Here is a 19207-nt window from a genome sequence, read left to right on the forward strand (position 1 = left end):
GTGAGAGAAGCATAGCTATTTTGAATATGCCTTTCTGGGTTAATCTTCCACCGAGCAGATCGATTTATTTATAATCAGAATGATTACATGATAATAAATAACTAATTCTGTTTTCAAGAGAACAACTAAAATATCATAACTTCTTAAGATACATTGAACCCAGCTAACTATTAACTAAGCTACTTGGAAAGGAAATTATCATTAAATGCTCCTCTTTCCAACACCTCCCTTGAGGGGAAAGAAAATGTTTATGTTCTATGCCTCCAAACAATGTTTTTAAAATTGGACCGGTGAAGACATTGATTTATAGTTCATGGTTAAACTGTCATTGAAACAGTAATAATTAAATATATATATATATATATATTTAATTATTACTATATATATATAATATCAAGTAACAACCTAATATAAAATTATAAGAATGCAAAATTTTAAATCAACATAAAAAAGAATCACATTACATGTTTTACAAGATAAAAAATATCATAATAAATAGCTATATTAGCAATCCATGTGTACATTTCATATATAAGCCTTGATTTATTTTTATAAAAGTAAAAATATTTTAGAATTAACACACTCTATGTGGGATATCTTAACACATACACCCATGCCATGAATTGGACACCTTGAACGTGAAGTTTGTAGAATTAGACATCTGTTGGTTGTGCAACATCAAAGACTGGATAGGCTTTGATTTCAAATCCATTAGGTGAAGATACATGGATGGTTTTTATATTACATCTCTATCACACCGCCTCACATGGTAGCGTTCCAGACTCCATGTGAATAATGCATAGGTGACAGGCACAACAACATTGTCCTGATAGTCAACTTTTTATTAGAAATACGGGGACAGCAAGGATTTAACTCTAGTAATAGAGACTCTACTACCATATTAGAAATGGACTTATTAGGCGTACTTTGGTTGTATTCCTAGCAGACATGGAACATTTGAACATTATTCATGGATATCTTTATATTTGCAACCACATTATTTGTGGGATTGTTTCATGTGATTTCCCTTTTTTTGTTGAAGCATGTGTTTCCCTGGGTGCTGAAAAACCACGTGCCTTCCATTAGAGCCATGACAAGCATTGTCATACTAATATCCCTCATTGTGGTTGAAATCTTTTTATTCCTTTGTTTTCCTTTGTTCTACTGCTTTACTAAACTGAGTATTACTCTTACATATATCTTTCACTAAATTGAATAACATCATTTTGTGTATATCCAGGTGGCTGGACACTTCACTTATGGAGTGATGGCAGCCTCTGCTGCCACATTCACATTCTGGAGTCTTTATGGCACACACATTTTACCTCCTGCTTTATATCAAGGAAGTGCAGTTTCACTGGCTTTGCAGCTTGCTTGCAGTGTTCTGGTATGTTTTCAAATGCTTTCCATGGGCCATATATATCACAACGTGTATGTTGACTGTTGAGGCACTAGGCATCTTGAGAATATTTTTCCTTCATCTTTATAATGTTAGAAAATCAGAAATATGTTGCTCTCACGTGATGGATTGGCCATTTAGACTAAATATTTTTTGCCACAGTATAAGAGTTCCTGGCAATGAGTGGTTTAAAATTTAATGGACATACATGGTTAAGAATTGAACATTTTTGCCCAAAGTAGCAGTAGGATCTGGTTTTTTAGGCCATACTTCAGAGTGTCGCACGATTTCACATAAGAGAGCTAGTAGTGTGTTAGAAACAATAGGATCCATTGTCATTTTCAAATAATTCAGTATCAGTTTTATTTTATTCTCTCTGTATCTGTGTTTCATTGTATTCTTTAGCTTCATACCTCCTGATTCATGCTTCCATTTTGGCTATACACATACTATTTCATATTTTGTTTTTTGAATGCAGCATGCCAGTTTTGTTTGGGAACATTTAAAGAAAAAGAATTGAAATTACAATAGCTTAAGAAGTAAATATTGGAGTTGAAGAGTTTTCCTTTCGTTCATGCAGGAACTTTCTTCTGCTTGAGAAACACTGTTGAAAATGTGTTTAACACGTCTGACATGTTTACCTTCATCAAGTTATAAATATCAAGATTGAAACGTAATATGCTAATTCAGTATAGCAATGTTGGATTATGATAAAAAATTAGTAATTTTATGTGGGATCTTATGTACATGTTAATTATTATATTATTGATGTGGTTATGAAGTTATTTTTTTTTACAAAAAAGAGTTGGCCAGTGCGGGCTGTAGCCCACTTGGATGCTGCTCACAAAGTCTAGGCTGGGCTAGCGAATTGTTAGCCTGCAACATAATTGGCCCAGCCCAGCCCCACCTGAAAATGTATTTTCCTGCAGCAATCCTACCCGATGGACCCAGCCTAAATATGAAGTACCAATCTAAAGATTATTCTTGCTACTAGATGGTGAAATTGGTTTTGGATGGGCTGTCCCTACCATGGGTGCTAGTGGAATTGATGACTCATCCTCTACTCACAAGTCACAATGGAGAAGCAAAATCCATTAGTTTTCTTTTATTTAGGAATTTTTGGGCAGCATTGTTTGTTATGTTTTTTTTTCCTTTTTTTTCCCTCTACTGTATTTTAAATAGGAAACAAAAGCTTGCACAGAATAACATACAAGAAATACAGATTTCATTCGGATATCACTTGATCACTGTTTTGTTAATATAGGCTCAAAAGTAGTTCTTAGATAGCATTTGCCCCTACTTTTTTGGGCTTTTCTTCTCCTTATAAGAGAGTATACATAACTTGCAGTGTTTCTTGTTGTTTCTCAGTTAACTGATATTTTAACTACTGTAGTTAGTAGTTAGTCTGTTATCAGTTGATAGTTTAGTCAGTTAGTGCCTAACAGCTTTGTAACAGCTGTCAACTAACTTAGGTTAGCTGGCAGTTATCCAACTATATATTCATCTTTGTAATCAGTTACAGTTGGGTTGAATAATATTGGTTTTCTCAATCTCAATCTCAATCTCCTCTTCTCCCTGAAATTCTCTCAACTCTTTTACTCCTTGAAAAGAGCAGCAAGTCAAACACAATTTTGAAGAAGCTCTAAAAAAATAAAAGGAGCTTCCACAAAAGCTGATTCGAGTGGTTTCTGTTCCTCTGTTCCGAAAACTTCTACTCCCTCAAGGACATGCATGCCTCACTAGTGTCTCTCTCACTTGCCAATAACCTTTATGTTCTTCAACAGTGCAAAATGTTTACCATAATCACAATGTTTTTGGTACTGCCAATTTTAGCAAAATGTTTTAGGTATCTTGTATTCTGTGTTGTTTGCTTTCTCTTGATAATGAAAGAGGGGAGGGGATAAAGAAACAATTGTGTGTGGTTTAGTGGATCAACCATTTTTGGTACCAGTTACCAAATAGGGATGTCAGAGATTTAGGTAGAGAGCAAATTAGTTCAGAGTGCATGGGATGTTGAACTTTTGGGTTGATCTTCATTTGTGGATGAATTCGGAGTGCTTGGCAAGTGTTTTTGGTATTGAAGTTTGAGTTAAGCTAAAAAAATATAAAATTACTGTTGAAAATCATAATATAATCTTCTGATTCTATTATTAATAGCGGTCTATAGGAACATAATCTTTGATTTAGGGGAAACAAAATATCTTCTATTTATGTCTAATTAACGTAATTAACCTATGTAAGCATGCATCCGTTGTGCACTGATACACGGTTTTTACTCAATTATCCCTCTTTTTTTCCTCTTTTAACAATTACCAAACAGTTTTAGCTTTATTTTTGAAAGTATTATTTTAAATTTAAACTTTAAAGTAACTTTTAAAATGAAAAAGGAAAAGAAAAAGCACGGCCAAGCACTATCTTTGTCCAAGTAATTGATTCCTTTTATTTAGGGAATTGGAAGGCAAAATTAATTTTGATACACTGCCCTGCTGCTCTTTCTCTTTCTTATTTTCCCTAATTGAAAAGAGAAAATGAGCCTATTTTGAGCCTTCAATACTTGTTTATTGATGCAGGTTGTTGCTTGTCCATGTGCACTTGGGTTAGCCACACCTACTGCAGTGCTGGTAACATTTTCATGGAGACCACATTTATTATCTCTTAGTTATCATTATGTTTGAACTAATCCATATTGTACACTTTTGTGTTTAAAAGGTTGGAACATCTTTGGGAGCTAAGAGAGGATTACTTCTGCGTGGTGGAAACATTCTAGAGAAGTTTGCCATGGTAAACACCATTGTGTTTGACAAAACAGGGACCCTCACGGTTGGTAGACCTGTTGTGACAAACATTGTCATTCCTACTTGCATAAAAAATGCAATTTCAAGGTAGTGTAGGGCAAGAAATATTTGTTCATTTATCATAATCACTTCATTTGGAAAGATTCTTTTCTAAATATGAACTTTGTCTAGCTTTCATCTACATTCTACACAAGATATCCATTCTGCTCTGGATAACTAAATGGATTAGAGAAAAAACTGTCTAGTTTTTCAGTATAGAATCAGTTCTAGGTTCTGGATTGGAGGAACTAAATTGGTTACAGGAAAAAGGCTAGTTAGACATAACAATAAGTGGGGGCATTATTTTTTTTTCTAAAATACTTTAAGAAGAATGTTAGAATGTGGGTTTGGGCCTAATTTAACAGTACAAAATCGCCTTGTAAGATGTAGATTGTTCCCCACTTATATACTCTATCTCGGCACTATCTTTAGCCGATGTGAGACTTTAACACACCTCCTTTTGCCTGTTGCTACCTGTCACAATGTGGAACTTCAACACACCCCTCTTTCCCCACGGCTACCCGCCACAATTAAGGTGGGCTAGGGGTGACCACGATTAAGGTGGTTTTCCAACACTCCCCCTCACGATCAAGGCTACTCGCCTAGAGCGTGATAAACACAAAGACAAAGAAATGTGGAGGTGTTTTGTGGAACACGAATATAGTGAGAAATCATATCAGGTTAAGTAGTGTTTGTACTCTTAATTCATATGATTTCTTTTGCTGCAGACTTGCAGTTAAAAGGTGATATTAACCTTGCCTTTTTAATGCAGCCAAACTGAAGAAAATGCTTTGTCTGATGTTGAAGTTCTAAGGTTAGCAGCTGCAGTGGAATCAAATTCAGTACATCCAGTTGGTCAAGCGATTGTCAATGCTGCTCAGGCTGCTAATTGTCATGATGCTAAGGTATTCATTTTATTTCTTGTTTATGTTTCAAATATGTTCTCTGCATTTGGGGTTTTCTTATTGCCTTATTCAAGCATTTGTCCTTTTCCTGTTGACATGAACATTATATGATCCGTTTTGCAATTGAACTGCTTTCCTTTTCTAGAAGACTTGTCAATGGGTACTACACTTTGTTTTACTACCATTTTAAAGACAGCATTTTGGTAGTCTGACTAACAGGCATTGTAGAATAGAAACCATGGAGTTCTAATGAATGTATGTATTTTATATTTCAAGTGCATTAGCTTCTTGTCCTGAAATTTGAGAAGATAAAACTGCTATCTTATGCCTCACGGCATAATTTACAGGTAAAAGATGGAACATTCCTGGAAGAACCTGGATCTGGTGCTGTGGCAACAATTGATAACAAAAAGGTTTCTGTTGGGACGTTGGAATGGATTACCAGGTACTTGGTTATTTGCCCAAGGATACACAATATAGTATGTTCCTCAAAAATTTTAAATATTTCTTATTAATTTATTATAAACAGGATATTTCCTTCAAACAATTGCAGCATACCAGTGTTTGCTTGCTTAAGACCTAGTCCACTTCACTAAGAGATTGGCAGCTTCCATTGTATTCTAACAAATATGTTTATTATATTTGTGAAGATTTTTTTTTTTTTGTTTATAAATTTCAAAACTTCAGCAGGTGATTCACTTTGTGCAGGCATGGAGTTATTAACAGTATACATCAAGAAGTGGAGAAGAGTAATAACCAATCCTTTGTCTATGTTGGAGTTGATGATACTTTAGCTGGCCTAATTTATTTTGAAGATGAGATAAGGGAAGATGCAAGAGACGTTGTTGACAGATTGTCAAAGCAAAATATAGGTGTATACATGCTATCAGGAGACAAGAGGAATGCTGCTGAGCATGTTGCTTCCCTTGTTGGAATTCCCAAAGAGAAGGTAAAATGTTTTCAACATATTATATAATCTTTCTATATTAAGGTCACCTGTATGGCTGAGATTTTGGTGCAATATTCAAAATGTTTAGAGGCGACTGTTAGAAACAACAGTCTACATATGCTCATTGTTGCATTGAAGATGTTACTCCATGGAAGGGAGGCTGAACTGATGGTTGCTTGTTCTATATAGTCAAATCTCCCTGCTGTAAATGATCTTCTTCAGCAGCTTTGAATCATCAATTGCTTGATTAGTGGAAATTTTCACTTGTTCACTTTTGAATTTTGATAAGATACAAGAGTGGAGCTACAAACTCTATCTTGTGCATAACCCTCCCATGCTTAAACACATGAAGTTTTATATTCCATTCATCATAAGCTTGCAAATATTAAAAGTAGCAGCCATTTGAGTTAAAGTTACCATACGAAAGCTCATGAGTTAAATTTGCTGGCTATTTGGGTTTTAGCTTAGATGTTTAGATAGATGTCTTGGGTCTGAATCCTGGGGTACCCAAAAAAAAATATTATGCTTGTTAATAAGTTTTAATTTTTAATACATGGAAAGAAAATTGTTTATTCAATGGCTTAGATATGTTACCATTTGCAGGTGCTATCTCAAGTAAAACCAGATGAGAAAAAGAAGTTCATAAATGAACTACAGAAAGATAAGAACATTGTAGCAATGGTTGGTGATGGAATTAACGATGCAGCTGCCCTGGCTTCTTCACATGTTGGTATTGCATTAGGTGGAGGTGTTGGGGCTGCTAGTGAGGTGTCTTCTATTGTATTAATGCGCAATCAGCTCTCACAGGTCATTATTATTTACCTTAATTTTTTCCTTCCAATTTACTTAAATATATTTCTAAAAAACTGTCTTGCTTCTATTGTATTCAATTTATTGTTGCAGTATTCATCTGTCAACCATAAAATTTATGGTTAAAAGAAATCTACTATGTGTGAAAATGGCACGTGAAATATCCTTTCCTCAACACAGAAAGGTTGAGCTTTTATCATGATACTTTTGCATCTGGATGCCTTTTGCTTATACATGAGCTGAGCTTCATGAATCATGATGATAGGAGGGTGTCGTGACCCTACCCAAAATTTTGGAAATATACATAAGAAAAAAAATTGGACCCAAATATGTAAAATTTTGTCGGGTCCATTTCTTTTAATCTCCCTTTATATTTTTTGGGTGTTGATATCATATCTCAATTCTCATAGACAAGTCAGTCAGAACCTCAATTTATGTGCAGTCTATTTACTTTCATTAAGCCCACCTTTTCTTCTTATTTGAAAAAAAGAATTGTAAATTCTAATAACTTTCAAATTATAAATAAATGATGTGATCCTTTATTCAAACATGAATTTTCTGTGAAGTATGTGCTGTTGTATTTGGGGTAGTTGGTTGGGTGGAACTTTCATATTTTTAAGGAGGTTTCTTTAGCACATCATTTTATTTGGACATAGTTGAGTGTTTGGCATCTATTTGGTGCAAACCACATGACCTTATTGATTGGGTTTCGATGATAAACATGTCAAGGGATTTGGAAGTTTGCTTCATCCATGTCAACCAACCAATTTATGACACCATTTGTGCTGCCACCGCTCTGGCCACCTTTCATTGTTTCCGGCAGATCTCTCTCTTCAATGCACATGTGTTGTCACCTTTTCCACCATTGAGTTTGTCTCACTCCAGTGAGTTTGACCCAGTAGTCAGCCACCTTCACTATCAACAGAGGTGCCACCGTTTGACCTGTTTATACCTATTTTTGTTTGAGGATTTTATTTTTGTAATTGTTCTCTTCTAATTCCATCTTGGATATCAATTTTTGGGGTATTTCTGCCCTTCATTATTTTAAACATGACTAGTTCATCCTCTTCCAAGTTAGGGCCTTTTTCTGGCTTCACCTCTACTCCAACCATTGCAACAAAGAAATTATTGACTCCCCTTAATTACGTTTCATGGCTGTTGAGAAGTGGTGTATTGTACAAGGGTTGAAGAATCACCTCTACACTAAGCTTGAAGACGTGAAAGAGGATAGGGAAAATTGGGAAAAGAATGATGTTTTGTTGTGTACTCTGTTATGGCCATCTATTGATCCCTCCCTTCACAACATCTACACCAACTTTGACACTTGCTATCAGTTGTGGACTCAAGCCAAATCTTTTTACATCAACAACATTCAGTGCTTATATTTTATTGTTGGCAAGTTAATCAACCTTAGTCAATAGGGCATGGCTATTCCTGAATTTGTTGGTCAAATGTAATCCATCAAGACCAAGTTTAATGCTCTCCCACCAGTTGGAAAAATCGCTACTGAAGATCTTGCCCAAAGAGATAAGTTCTTTATGGTGTGTACTTTGGATGCTCTGAGTCCTAATCATGCATTTGTGAGGGAGCAAAGCCTTGCCAGTCTGAGTATCCCTACCTTGGACTTGGATGAGGTTTTCTCCCGACTTCTTCGTGTAACCTCTATCCTTCATTCTAGTCTTCTTGTTAAACCGAATAGTTCAACTTTAGTCTCGACAATGCTCAACATGGCCGTAGGGAGGAACAAGGTGGTGATCATTGTCAAAGCAATAAATCATCTTGTCCTAAATGCACTTATTGTCATAGATGGGGGCACACTAAGAAGTTCCATTGCATTTGTTGCTCATTCCAGTAATTCCTTTGTCTTTGTGTTCCAGGCTTCTCTAAGAGTTTTGGTCCTTGATTTTGGTGCCTTTGATCACATTTTCAGTAATTCTCTTACTTTCTCACATTACTTATTCCAACACTCTATCATCTATCACTTCAGCTAATGATTCTAAGCAGGTTTACTGCTGCAGTTGGTAATCGAAAGCCATTTTTGTGGGATTGAGTTAGCACCGAACCCCAAATTCTAAGAATTTCATAGTTGATGTCCTATAGAAGTCTTTTTATTTTCCCAATCGCTGGTATCGTTAGGACTATGAGGAAGGGGGAGTTAGTTACTACAGTTAGGATATTGATTAGTTAGTTAAGGGGTTAGGATAGGAGAGAGGGGTATCTTGAGCATTACCTCTTTGTGAAAGGAGAAATCCTTTGTGAAAGGAAAATCCTTGGAGGAGAATTTTCTCTCCTATTTTCTATTTTTTTCTTACTAGTCAATAAAATCCTTTCTCTTCTGGACAATTGAAATGAGAAAGAAAAGAAAGGATTTTATATACTAATTGTAGTAACTAACTAATGATAAGATCCCCTTCTCTCCTATCCTTCTTCCCCGATTTTATATCTAATAAACCCCTCTAGCTAACTAACTAATCAATATCCTAACTGTAGTAACTAACCCCCCCTTCCTCATAGTCCTAACAGGTATACTAACTAGTAACCAATCTCTTTTTGGACTTGAAAGCAGCCCATCCGATGGTTGTGTTGTTAACCTTGTCAAAGAATCCCTTTAGCTTATAATCACTTTTGACTGTTTAGATGACAAATTCCTCAGAACCTTGCTTTAATATAATATATAGGATTGGAAGCCAGTTTTTGCCAGTACATTTAATATCCTTCGAGACATCTGAGAATGGATTTACTTGAAATATGTAGGATATGTTTACTTCAATAACAAATGATTGTTTTGGTACTTTTCTCAATGCCTTTACTTTTATTAGGACACTGTATGTGCAACCACAATACTTTTTGGATGTTGATTTAGATAATGGAATGTATATGTTATTAGATAATTAATCTGTTTATTTAATTGCAGCTAGTTGATGCCTTGGAGCTTAGCAGGCTGACCATGAATACTATAAAACAAAATCTTTGGTGGGCTTTCATATACAACATTGTAAGTTCTTCTGCTGTCCAAGTATATAAATTGATCAGCATGTTTGTGGGGGTTTGTGTGGGCTAACAATTTTCCCTCGCTTAATTCATTGCCATGCTTTTCAGCCTACATTTTTATAAAATTTGATTTCTGTTTCTCAGAAAAGTTGGCTTGTTGAAACGCGGAAAATGTTCTTATCATTTTCTATTACCATGATCAGCAAAAGAACCTTCCAGATGAAGGAATATAACTAAAGGGTGTAAACTTGCTCAATCAATCTCATTTGTTTTAATAAACAAACAAGGTCAAACTTTACTTTAGGCTCAATTATACATAAGGCCAAACTTGTGAGTAGTTCGTTTGTGCATATATAATGAATAAATATGTTGATTTTATATATAAGATAAGAAATACACAGTAAATTTCAATTCTTCCTTGAAAATTTCTCATTACATCATTTTTATGTTTAAATATTTTTTTATTCTCTTTCTCTTCTTACTTTTGTCATCTTAACATTTAAACTGTATTAAAATACTTGATTAATAAACTTAAACACTTCATGAATAATTTTGATAAATAAAAAAATATTCAAGTTATAAATGAGCTAAATTTTGTAAAAGGTTGCATGCCACAGGTTTTTAAGTATTTAGGATAATATTACAAAATGATTGGAGGATTAATGTCACACAAGATCAGGACATATTGGAAAAAATGATAGAAAATCTATTAGAGTGCGTTTGGATAGAGAATTTTAACTGAGGAAAGTAATTTATCAGAGAATTTGAATTTCTGTAATTTAGAATTCATTGTTTGGATATTTTTTATGAAGAATTTAAAATTTTGGAATTTTAAAACAGAATTTTAAATAACTAAAAATCTGGAATTTCAATTTTCTTCTAAAAAGTGAGAAATTGAAATTCTCTTCTTACATTATTCTTCAAGAAACACCGTCCGAGCTCCTAGAATATCGATCGAGTGTGAGCATAGAGGAACACGTATAACTAGCACACCAACCATATCTTCTCCTTTTTTATTCATTTTTTTTCATCCTCATAATTTTAATTTTTTTATCCAAACACAAAATTTTGAAAATAAAAGAATTTCAATTGAAGTATTTGAAATTCTTAGAATTTAAAATTTCTCAGAATTTTAAATTTTTTCATCCAAACACACTCTTAAGGTGATTTGAACATGTGCAAAGATGGCAATTGAAGGCACTAGTGAAGAGAATATATTGCAGTGTTTTTAGCCTTGCCAAAAGGGATAGCAAGAGACAATAAGTTTTTTTTTAGCATTGCATACTTAGCAACTAACATCCAATATCACCATAGTACTTCTAACAAAAATGTTATGCAACTTGCACTACTGGTCTCCGTCAGTCATTTCCGCCTGTTTCATACTGTCCATTGCACATTTTCTTGTGTGCATGCACCTAAATAACTGTATAAATGTGTCATTTTTCAAGTTGACATTTCAGGTAGAGTATATCATATTCTTTTATTTTTCTAATCTGCTGAATAGCGAGGTTTTGGTAAACGGGAGAGGGAGAAAAAAAAACTCCAAGGTATAAAAACTTGCTACATGGGGAATGCAGATTCAGCTTCATTATTTTATGCATGTATGCTGATATTGGACTTTAATGTTATTTCTTTTGTCAAACCTATGAACATTTTTCTTCTGTTTTATGGATTGCGAACCTTCTTTTACATCAGATACTAGAAGTCAACATTACCAAAACATATCCAACAGCAGTTAGGCACAACTTATCAACTAATCCATACATGATTTCCCCTTGTTTACTTCTGATGGCTTTTCCTTACAAATATTGTGCTGATTTTGGAGGAACTTGAGTTACTACTTGTGCGATTGTTCATTTCTCTCACCAAATTCAACTGTATTTAGTACTGATACTTTTTCTTTTGCTTCAATGTTTCTGTTCTTATTTGTGATTTTGGAGCATTTAAAATACTTTATTATTTTTGTTATTCAACTGTCATGGTGTAATTATACCTCTATCTTTATACAGGTAGGAATTCCAATTGCAGCTGGAGTGTTATTTCCCATAAATGGGACTGTGCTGACTCCATCAATTGCAGGGGCTCTCATGGGGCTGAGTTCCATTGGCGTAATGACTAACTCATTGCTTTTGAGATTCAAATTTTCCTCAAAGCAGAAACAAATACATGGCACATCACCAAAGACCAAAATCCATGTGGATTCTGATCTGGCACAACAAAACCAGAAAACAAACCACCCTTATTAGATGTTGGATGCAAGCACACAGTAACACAACAGAAAGGAGGTTCACCTCCTGATCTCAGGTCAGGTAGGGCATGACAGAAGTATACACTTCTAGGCTTTGATTTGTGGTGATCGATCACCCAAGGATGAAAAGAGATCGATACAGATGAGAATATGGATGTATATAAGTAAAAGAATCACACCACAAATGAAACGGGAGACAATAATCATGAAAGAATAAATTAGATAAATCATGTTGCTGGGGGATACTTGTATTTGATTATCAAAGGTCTCTCTTTAGGAGCTCTCTAGCTGTCTTCTTTAATCATAAGCTTTTCTGTCAGCTTCTTGCTTATGACAGGTCCATTTTTCCGTTGGTCTTTTATGGTTTATAAAGATCTTGATTCATGTCGTTCTAGTCCATGAATCTTTAACCTGTTTATATTTCTGTATTTAAAATACCCCCGGGTCTAGTAAAAATGCTTCTAGAAGGCACCTATAATAATTCAAATAAAACTGAAATGTGTGTAGATTGGGGCGAGCCTTGGAAGGAGCCAGTGTAAAAATTTACCTTGTCAACTAATTATCATTAATGAGTTTTAAAATAATTATTTTAAAGGTCAACAACAACATCATATATGGTATATTATGATTAATAATATTGTAAAATTGCATTACAATGTCAATGGATAGGTTATTCTCTCATATACAATCTTCAAAGAGGAAGTGTAATCTCTATTAAGGTTAAGTCACTAAAATGCCTCGTAAAAGATGAGATTAGGCAAATAGTTAACGAAAACTAAGGATAGTTGGATTACACAACTCGGTGTTCATCATGTTTAAGTGGAATTTGACACATACACAATGTGTACATAACAATCTACAGTTTCTTTTTTTAATGACAATTCTGCATATATCAGTTTCTTTTTTGCTCAAAGCTATGCCAATTCCTTATATCTACAGTGCAAGCTCACAACCATGAACCTTGAAACAATTTCCACATTATGAGCTGGAAAGATATTCAGCAATTTGAGGAGCCAAAAAACTGACGATCAAGCAAAGAGCACTTCAAAATGAGACCGTTCCGAGACCAACTCACTTCTACCAAACTATAATTCCATATTACCTGTCAATTGTTTGGGTTGGAAAATTCATGGTCAAACCATGTAGGTCATGCCAACCTGCATCATATGTGAATGGGGTACACTTAAATTTGTGATCCCACTTCGGCAGTTCTTTCTCAGAAAGGCATAAAAATAGTTTATAATTAGCTTCTTGATAAACCATGAGTCTTTTCTTGCTCTTATATCCCCGTGACCAAGAAGATAAACAACTCCAGATTCTTTAGCCTTGCGTATAAAAGATAGCTCTCTTTCGAGACTCTGCTCAGCATCAAGCACTGGGGGCTTAGGAGATTCAGGGTTTGCTTCCTCAGATGTGCTTGCTTCAAAATTGGGTATGGGTATGGTTGTATCATTAAAATCAGCCAGAAGAGGAACACCAAGTGAATAAACACTCCCATTGGGAGCTATGAGAACCCTAGAACCAGAGTACTCATCCTCAGAATCAGTATCATCATCCCCTTCACTCTCGAGCGACCTTTCCTGAGCCTCACGACGTATAAACTTCTCTAAGCTCTCCATCAGCAGTTGCTCAAAAGTTTGGTGATTTTCTTTGCGAACATCTTTGTAACCATACCTGTTGAAGATATAAAATTTCTAATCAGGGTTATAGGATTGACAAAAAAAAAAAACACTTTAATTACAGGGACAGCATATACTATTGAGAAAATTACAAAAAAGATATCTTAGTAAAAAGTATTCCAGTTTATGACTCGAAAGAGTGGCTGAGGAGCAACCATTTATTAACTCAGTTAACCACTTACTAGTCGTTCCTGAACCAAGTACTTTTACCAACAATCACATATTTGTGACTTTTACTTGTATTATTTGACGAACTTATTCCCTTGAGAAATGTCCATGTCAAACTAATAGCACATTTCCAAAAGTAATATGTAGGCCTTTTTTCAAAATCCATTCAGCTTTTCAAAAGTTCACACCTCAACAGAACTAACAAAGGTACACAATACACAATATCCCAAAATGTAAAATATTTAGCTTGTTACCTGGCAATACAGCGAAATATATGATAGCTTCTCTGGCAAACTCGCCTAAAAAGGAACCTTTCACTTTGAGGCACCATAGGGACTGGAACATACTTAATACTCACAAATATGATCATAGAGTGTACTGCTGGAAGTGTGGTTAGAAAATGCCCAAAAATGCCTGGAATTCCTTTGACCAACTCATTATAGAGCAAACCAATCCCAGGAGCTCGTATTGTCCCAAGATTGCAGCCTAATTCTCGCATCAAATCCATTGACAGCTTTTGCTTTACTTCAGTTTCATACTTGAGCTTGCTCCCATAATTCCATACAAACATTATAAAAAACATTATTACAGCAAAGACCAATATAATCCAACTTCCATCCGTTACACTCCACAGAACTGATGAAAAGAAAGTCAACTCCAATCCCAGGAAGACTACAGCAAAACTCAGCACTACAATGATGTGTATCTGCCATATAAGAAGCATAACAAGAGTTACTAAAATAGTGGTCATCATCATCACCCCCAGCTCAGCAATGCCTGAAAGACGACAAAGGAACAAGCTGAAAACAAATGCATATTTTGTATAATGTAGTAAAATTATAATAAAGGTAAATTCAGTGCATAACAACCAAAGAAAGATTAACTCCCTCCTCCTGTCTAAGCTGGAAGAATCAAATTATTATTGATGTATTCATTTTACAAATTTAAACTTAAAGGTGAAAGCATTTCCTGAAGTAGACTCCATGTTTCCAATGAGTTCTTGGGTTTTGATTCTTATCAGTGGGTAAGCCCTTGTTGAAGCTTGTGATGTGTTCTAACCTTGAAATAGGGTAACCTGCCTGCACCCAACTATTAAATACCAAAAAAATGGAGCAATGTTTGATCACATCCATTAGGAATAAAATGATAGCTGCCACCTCTTAAAAGTGTTGTGAATGCAAGCAAAAGTATCTTTATTGTTAAGAATGTCATTTTTCTGAAAATAAAGTCTGTTTGAAAAACACCACAATGATGGTTTTTATACGCATTCAAGGTTTTTTAAAAGCAAACTGGTTCCTCTTAAACAAGGCTCCACCTTCACTATTACTATTCTTCAACTATAGTTGAGGATATCCAAGTGAAATCATAAGAGAGGCTCAATGTCTTACCAAGTAATTGCAGTATCTATAAGCTTCTTAAGCAACTATATACAGTTGATCCCATTGAAAAGGTGACATTATTTACAATTTGATATGCAATATGTGTATATGGCTGATAACTTTAACAAAATTATCTATGGAGATAAAAATAAAGAAATTGAAACAAAATCATTACCATATGCATTTCCAATCTCATCAATGCTGGATATAGAACAGACAAGCACCAAAGAAACAGCCAAGAGAAACCAGTTTATGACAGGGATATAGATCTGGCCCATGAATTTCCGAGAGGTATGAATTATTTTAAGACGAGGGAAACAACCAAGAGCAGCTGACTGTTTTATACAAGAAAATGTGGCTGTTGTCATAGCCCGACTTGCAATTAATGCAGCAATGTTAGCAATGAGGAAAGTTGGCCAGAATGCACCACCTGAAGACACAAAATAGTATCACATGAAGATTCTGTAAAGGGCAAAGACATATCGCTGAAAACATTATAAACACTAGTGCAGAAACTAAATAAACTATCACTTACTTGGAACAGAAGAATAAAAGGCATTACCAGCATCAGCATGGTTTTCCATAAGGTATGCAGCTTGACCCAAATAACCCAACAGTAGGCATGGTAAAACAAGAAATACAAATGTAAGCTACAAACAAACCACCATCAGTTTCATCAAAATATTAGTTGATAACATACAGAAAGTAAAACGGAAACAGAAGTTGTCAATTATAACATAGACATCATTCATTACCTGAACTGATTGTACAGAGAAATAGCAAAGATCTGCAAACATAGCCTCAGAGCCTGTAACATGGCCCAGTAACAATGTTAATCAGCAGTTCAAAAAAATTTATAACTGCTAGCAATACCTAAATGCAAATTGCATATTCACCACATTACAATATCAAGAGATTTTGGTTTGGGGAGCGGAGGATACTGTGATAGAGCAATGAACCCTCAAATTCTGATAAAAGTCATTAGGCATGTTATTCCACCTCAGATAAATAGTGAACAGAAACTTAAGGCCTATTTGTTTTACAATCAAGAATCAATTTTCCCACACCGTGTACATGTTCCGATGTTAAATTTGTGGTTGTGATCAATATTGACACACATCCCAATTTCATTCGACAGTTCAAAATCATTCCTATCAAAATCAATTCTACTCAACTACAAAACAATGGGTACTTAGACATTGGCCATTGCAACTGCTAGCAAAGAATTTGGTTTATAAATACAGAACAGACCCACCAACTGAATCAAATCCACAAATATACATGACAAGCAGAATATGCATTACTGAAATCAACATATCCATGATCCTGCATTTATGGGCTTACCAGTTGCACAAAGAAGACAGCCCCCAAGAGAATACCATGCTTTAGTTGAATTCCTTGCAAAGAAATAATATATATGAATAGGATTAAATGCCCTCAAAACACTGCTGTCATATTTGACAAGGTTGAATATACCAATGCCCGCAAGAGAACAAAACCATATAAACAAAGCAGGTCCTACAGCAAGCCCCACTTTACTTGTTCCATACTTCTGTACACTAAACAAAATGACAAGGCAGGCAACAGAAATCATCACCACTTCATCTGCATAATAAAGGAAAAAGAAGAAAAGATTAATCCAACTACAAAAGTGATACTAAAATTACAATATTTAGCCAATTTCTGCTACAGTCTCCATCAGGATTAACTAAACTATAGGAAACACATCCCATATTATTACACTTTGGTCGGATTGACATACACAGCATAAGCATTCTACAAACACATGACTGAATTTGGTCAATGTTAGGACCAAACAACTAAGACAACATTAAATACAAAAAGGCAGCCTAAAAGCTATTTTATAGGAAAAAGAGATAAAAAATATTCCAAAGAGGAAAGACAGAAGTCTAAGTTCTCTGGATGATATGCCAATAACAACATCAATTGCAGGTATTAATTAATAACTATTAAAGATACATTTGTTAAGAAATTAGCACAATACCTTGCTTAATTGCATCTACCCCAACTTTCAAACCATTAAGAGATGATAGTACTGCAGAATAAAAAAGATATAAAGTAAGAATTAATATGAAGAAATAGAGAAAAGTAGTGGTTATTGAAAGGCAACAGTGGCCCGGTACACAAGCAACAAGATGACAATACAAGTATGACATTAGTAATTAGAATACATGCACAACAGCAAAAAGCAACCTGACATTGCTGGTGTAACAACCCCGTTAGCCATCACCATGGAAATACCAGCAAGAACAAATAATAGTAGAATCTTCTTCAGAGTCACTGAAGTCTCTAGCCTCTCCTTGATTTTTAAAGACCTTTCAAGCTCAGGAGACGGCACCTTTAGCCTAAAGCTTGATATTCGGGCATCCGATCGCAACTGATTGGGAAGAAGACTCACCTTAGCATTTCGACAAATCAACGAGTACAACGCAAAAGTACCACCTGTGCAGCAGTTTTAAAACAACCATAAACTCAAGTGCAGAACAGAAAAAGAATTATTTTTAAAATGCTCAATTTAGCATACCTTCCCCATCGTCGTTGGCCCACAGAACAACAAGGACGTACTTCACTAACGGAATCAAGATTAAAGTGTACAAAACAAGCGACAAGGCTCCAAGAATATCTTCATTTCCCTTAATAGGAGCCTTCCTAAACATAACACTGAAGGTATACAAAGGACTCGTTCCAACATCGCCAAAGACAACACCGAGAGTTTGAAAAGCCAACAAAATTCCTTTTCCCACACTAACATCCTGCAACAGGACACGAGCAATAAGAGAGTGAAAACAACACAAACCAGCCACAACAGCACATCACTAACACGTGACTAATCCAATCCAATGCTTCCAATGAGGAAATCAAGCTTGGGAATCAAGTCTTTTTTTTTTTTTGTGGACATCAACTAATCAAGTTTGAAAAGCAAACACAGTTCCCTTCCCCACACTAACATCCTGCAATAAGAGAATGCAAACAACACAAGATAATGCACAACAGTGACATCCCTAATCCAATCCAATGCCTCAATTTAAAGTTTGGGAATGACCTCGTAGTCGTTTCTGTGAGCGCCGGGAACCTCAAGGGCTTCGACGTCGAAGGAATCGATTCGGGGACCGGTGCGAACGAGTCTCTGCTCGGCATTGTCCTCGTCGTCAGAATCGAACATGGACTGGTGGCGCAAATCTGCGGCATCGAAGTCCTCGATCTCGGAGGGATCCTCGTCCTCCTGGAAGACCCACCGCGATTCGGTCGAGTCGGGATCGTCCTCGCCGCCCAGGGAATGGTGACTTTTGGTTTTAGGGTTTGCCATGGAAAATGGGAATGGTGCCGATGATGATTATTATTTGGTATTGGAATTGGAATGAATTGCAGTGGCGTAACTGCAGAAGAAGAAGAAGAAGAAGAAGGTGTTTAGCCGTAACTGAAATTCAACAACTGCAACATGCGCTGTGTGGTGTAATTGCAATGGAGTAATTGACTCTGAATCTTTTTGAAATAAAAATAATAATTGGATAAAGGAACCATTGTTTGCCTTTTTGTGAATACGAGAGGGGAAAGGAAACACCCTTTTCACACTCAATCAATCCATATTAACACAACCATCTAAACCAAATTCATTAATCCTCATGAATATGCATCAATTGCCGTAAAATTATTTTTATTTAATTACTGATTTGAACTTAAATTTTAGATATACAGTTTAATTAAAAACTTAAAAAAATAATTTTATTATAATCTTATCCCACTCAAATAATATTACATTCAATATACAATATTTACGGTCTAAAAAATAAATTAATTAACTAATCAAATTAAATTTTATTAGT

General features: G+C 35.2%; 2 protein-coding genes across 2 annotated transcripts in view; one reads left to right on the forward strand and one right to left on the reverse strand.

Moving 5' to 3' along the window:
• Window positions 1-12554, forward strand: part of LOC114412563 (copper-transporting ATPase PAA1, chloroplastic-like) — a 38328-nt gene extending 25774 nt beyond the window's left edge. Inside the window, exons 9-17 of the mRNA XM_028376493.1 lie at window positions 1241-1387; window positions 3970-4020; window positions 4109-4281; window positions 5006-5138; window positions 5486-5583; window positions 5847-6087; window positions 6691-6894; window positions 9812-9892; window positions 11898-12554. Of these exons, the coding sequence (XP_028232294.1) occupies window positions 1241-1387; window positions 3970-4020; window positions 4109-4281; window positions 5006-5138; window positions 5486-5583; window positions 5847-6087; window positions 6691-6894; window positions 9812-9892; window positions 11898-12134 (1365 nt within the window). The 3' untranslated portion in view covers window positions 12135-12554. The remainder of the gene's footprint in view (window positions 1-1240; window positions 1388-3969; window positions 4021-4108; window positions 4282-5005; window positions 5139-5485; window positions 5584-5846; window positions 6088-6690; window positions 6895-9811; window positions 9893-11897) is intronic.
• Window positions 12555-13269: 715 nt separating this feature from the next.
• Window positions 13270-18944, reverse strand: LOC114412564 (potassium transporter 7-like). Its single transcript, XM_028376494.1, has 10 exons — window positions 18427-18944; window positions 17908-18136; window positions 17577-17825; window positions 17368-17418; window positions 16707-16967; window positions 16118-16170; window positions 15898-16012; window positions 15538-15792; window positions 14238-14760; window positions 13270-13810 (listed from the first exon to the last, which is right to left on the reverse strand). The coding sequence occupies exons 1-10, from the start codon at window positions 18688-18690 to the stop codon at window positions 13270-13272; spliced, it is 2541 nt and encodes an 846-aa protein (XP_028232295.1). The 5' UTR covers window positions 18691-18944.
• Window positions 18945-19207: the final 263 nt, after the last annotated feature.

The sequence above is a fragment of the Glycine soja genome, chromosome 5 (genome assembly GCF_004193775.1).
Source record: "Glycine soja cultivar W05 chromosome 5, ASM419377v2, whole genome shotgun sequence".
Taxonomy (NCBI): Eukaryota; Viridiplantae; Streptophyta; class Magnoliopsida; order Fabales; family Fabaceae; genus Glycine; species Glycine soja.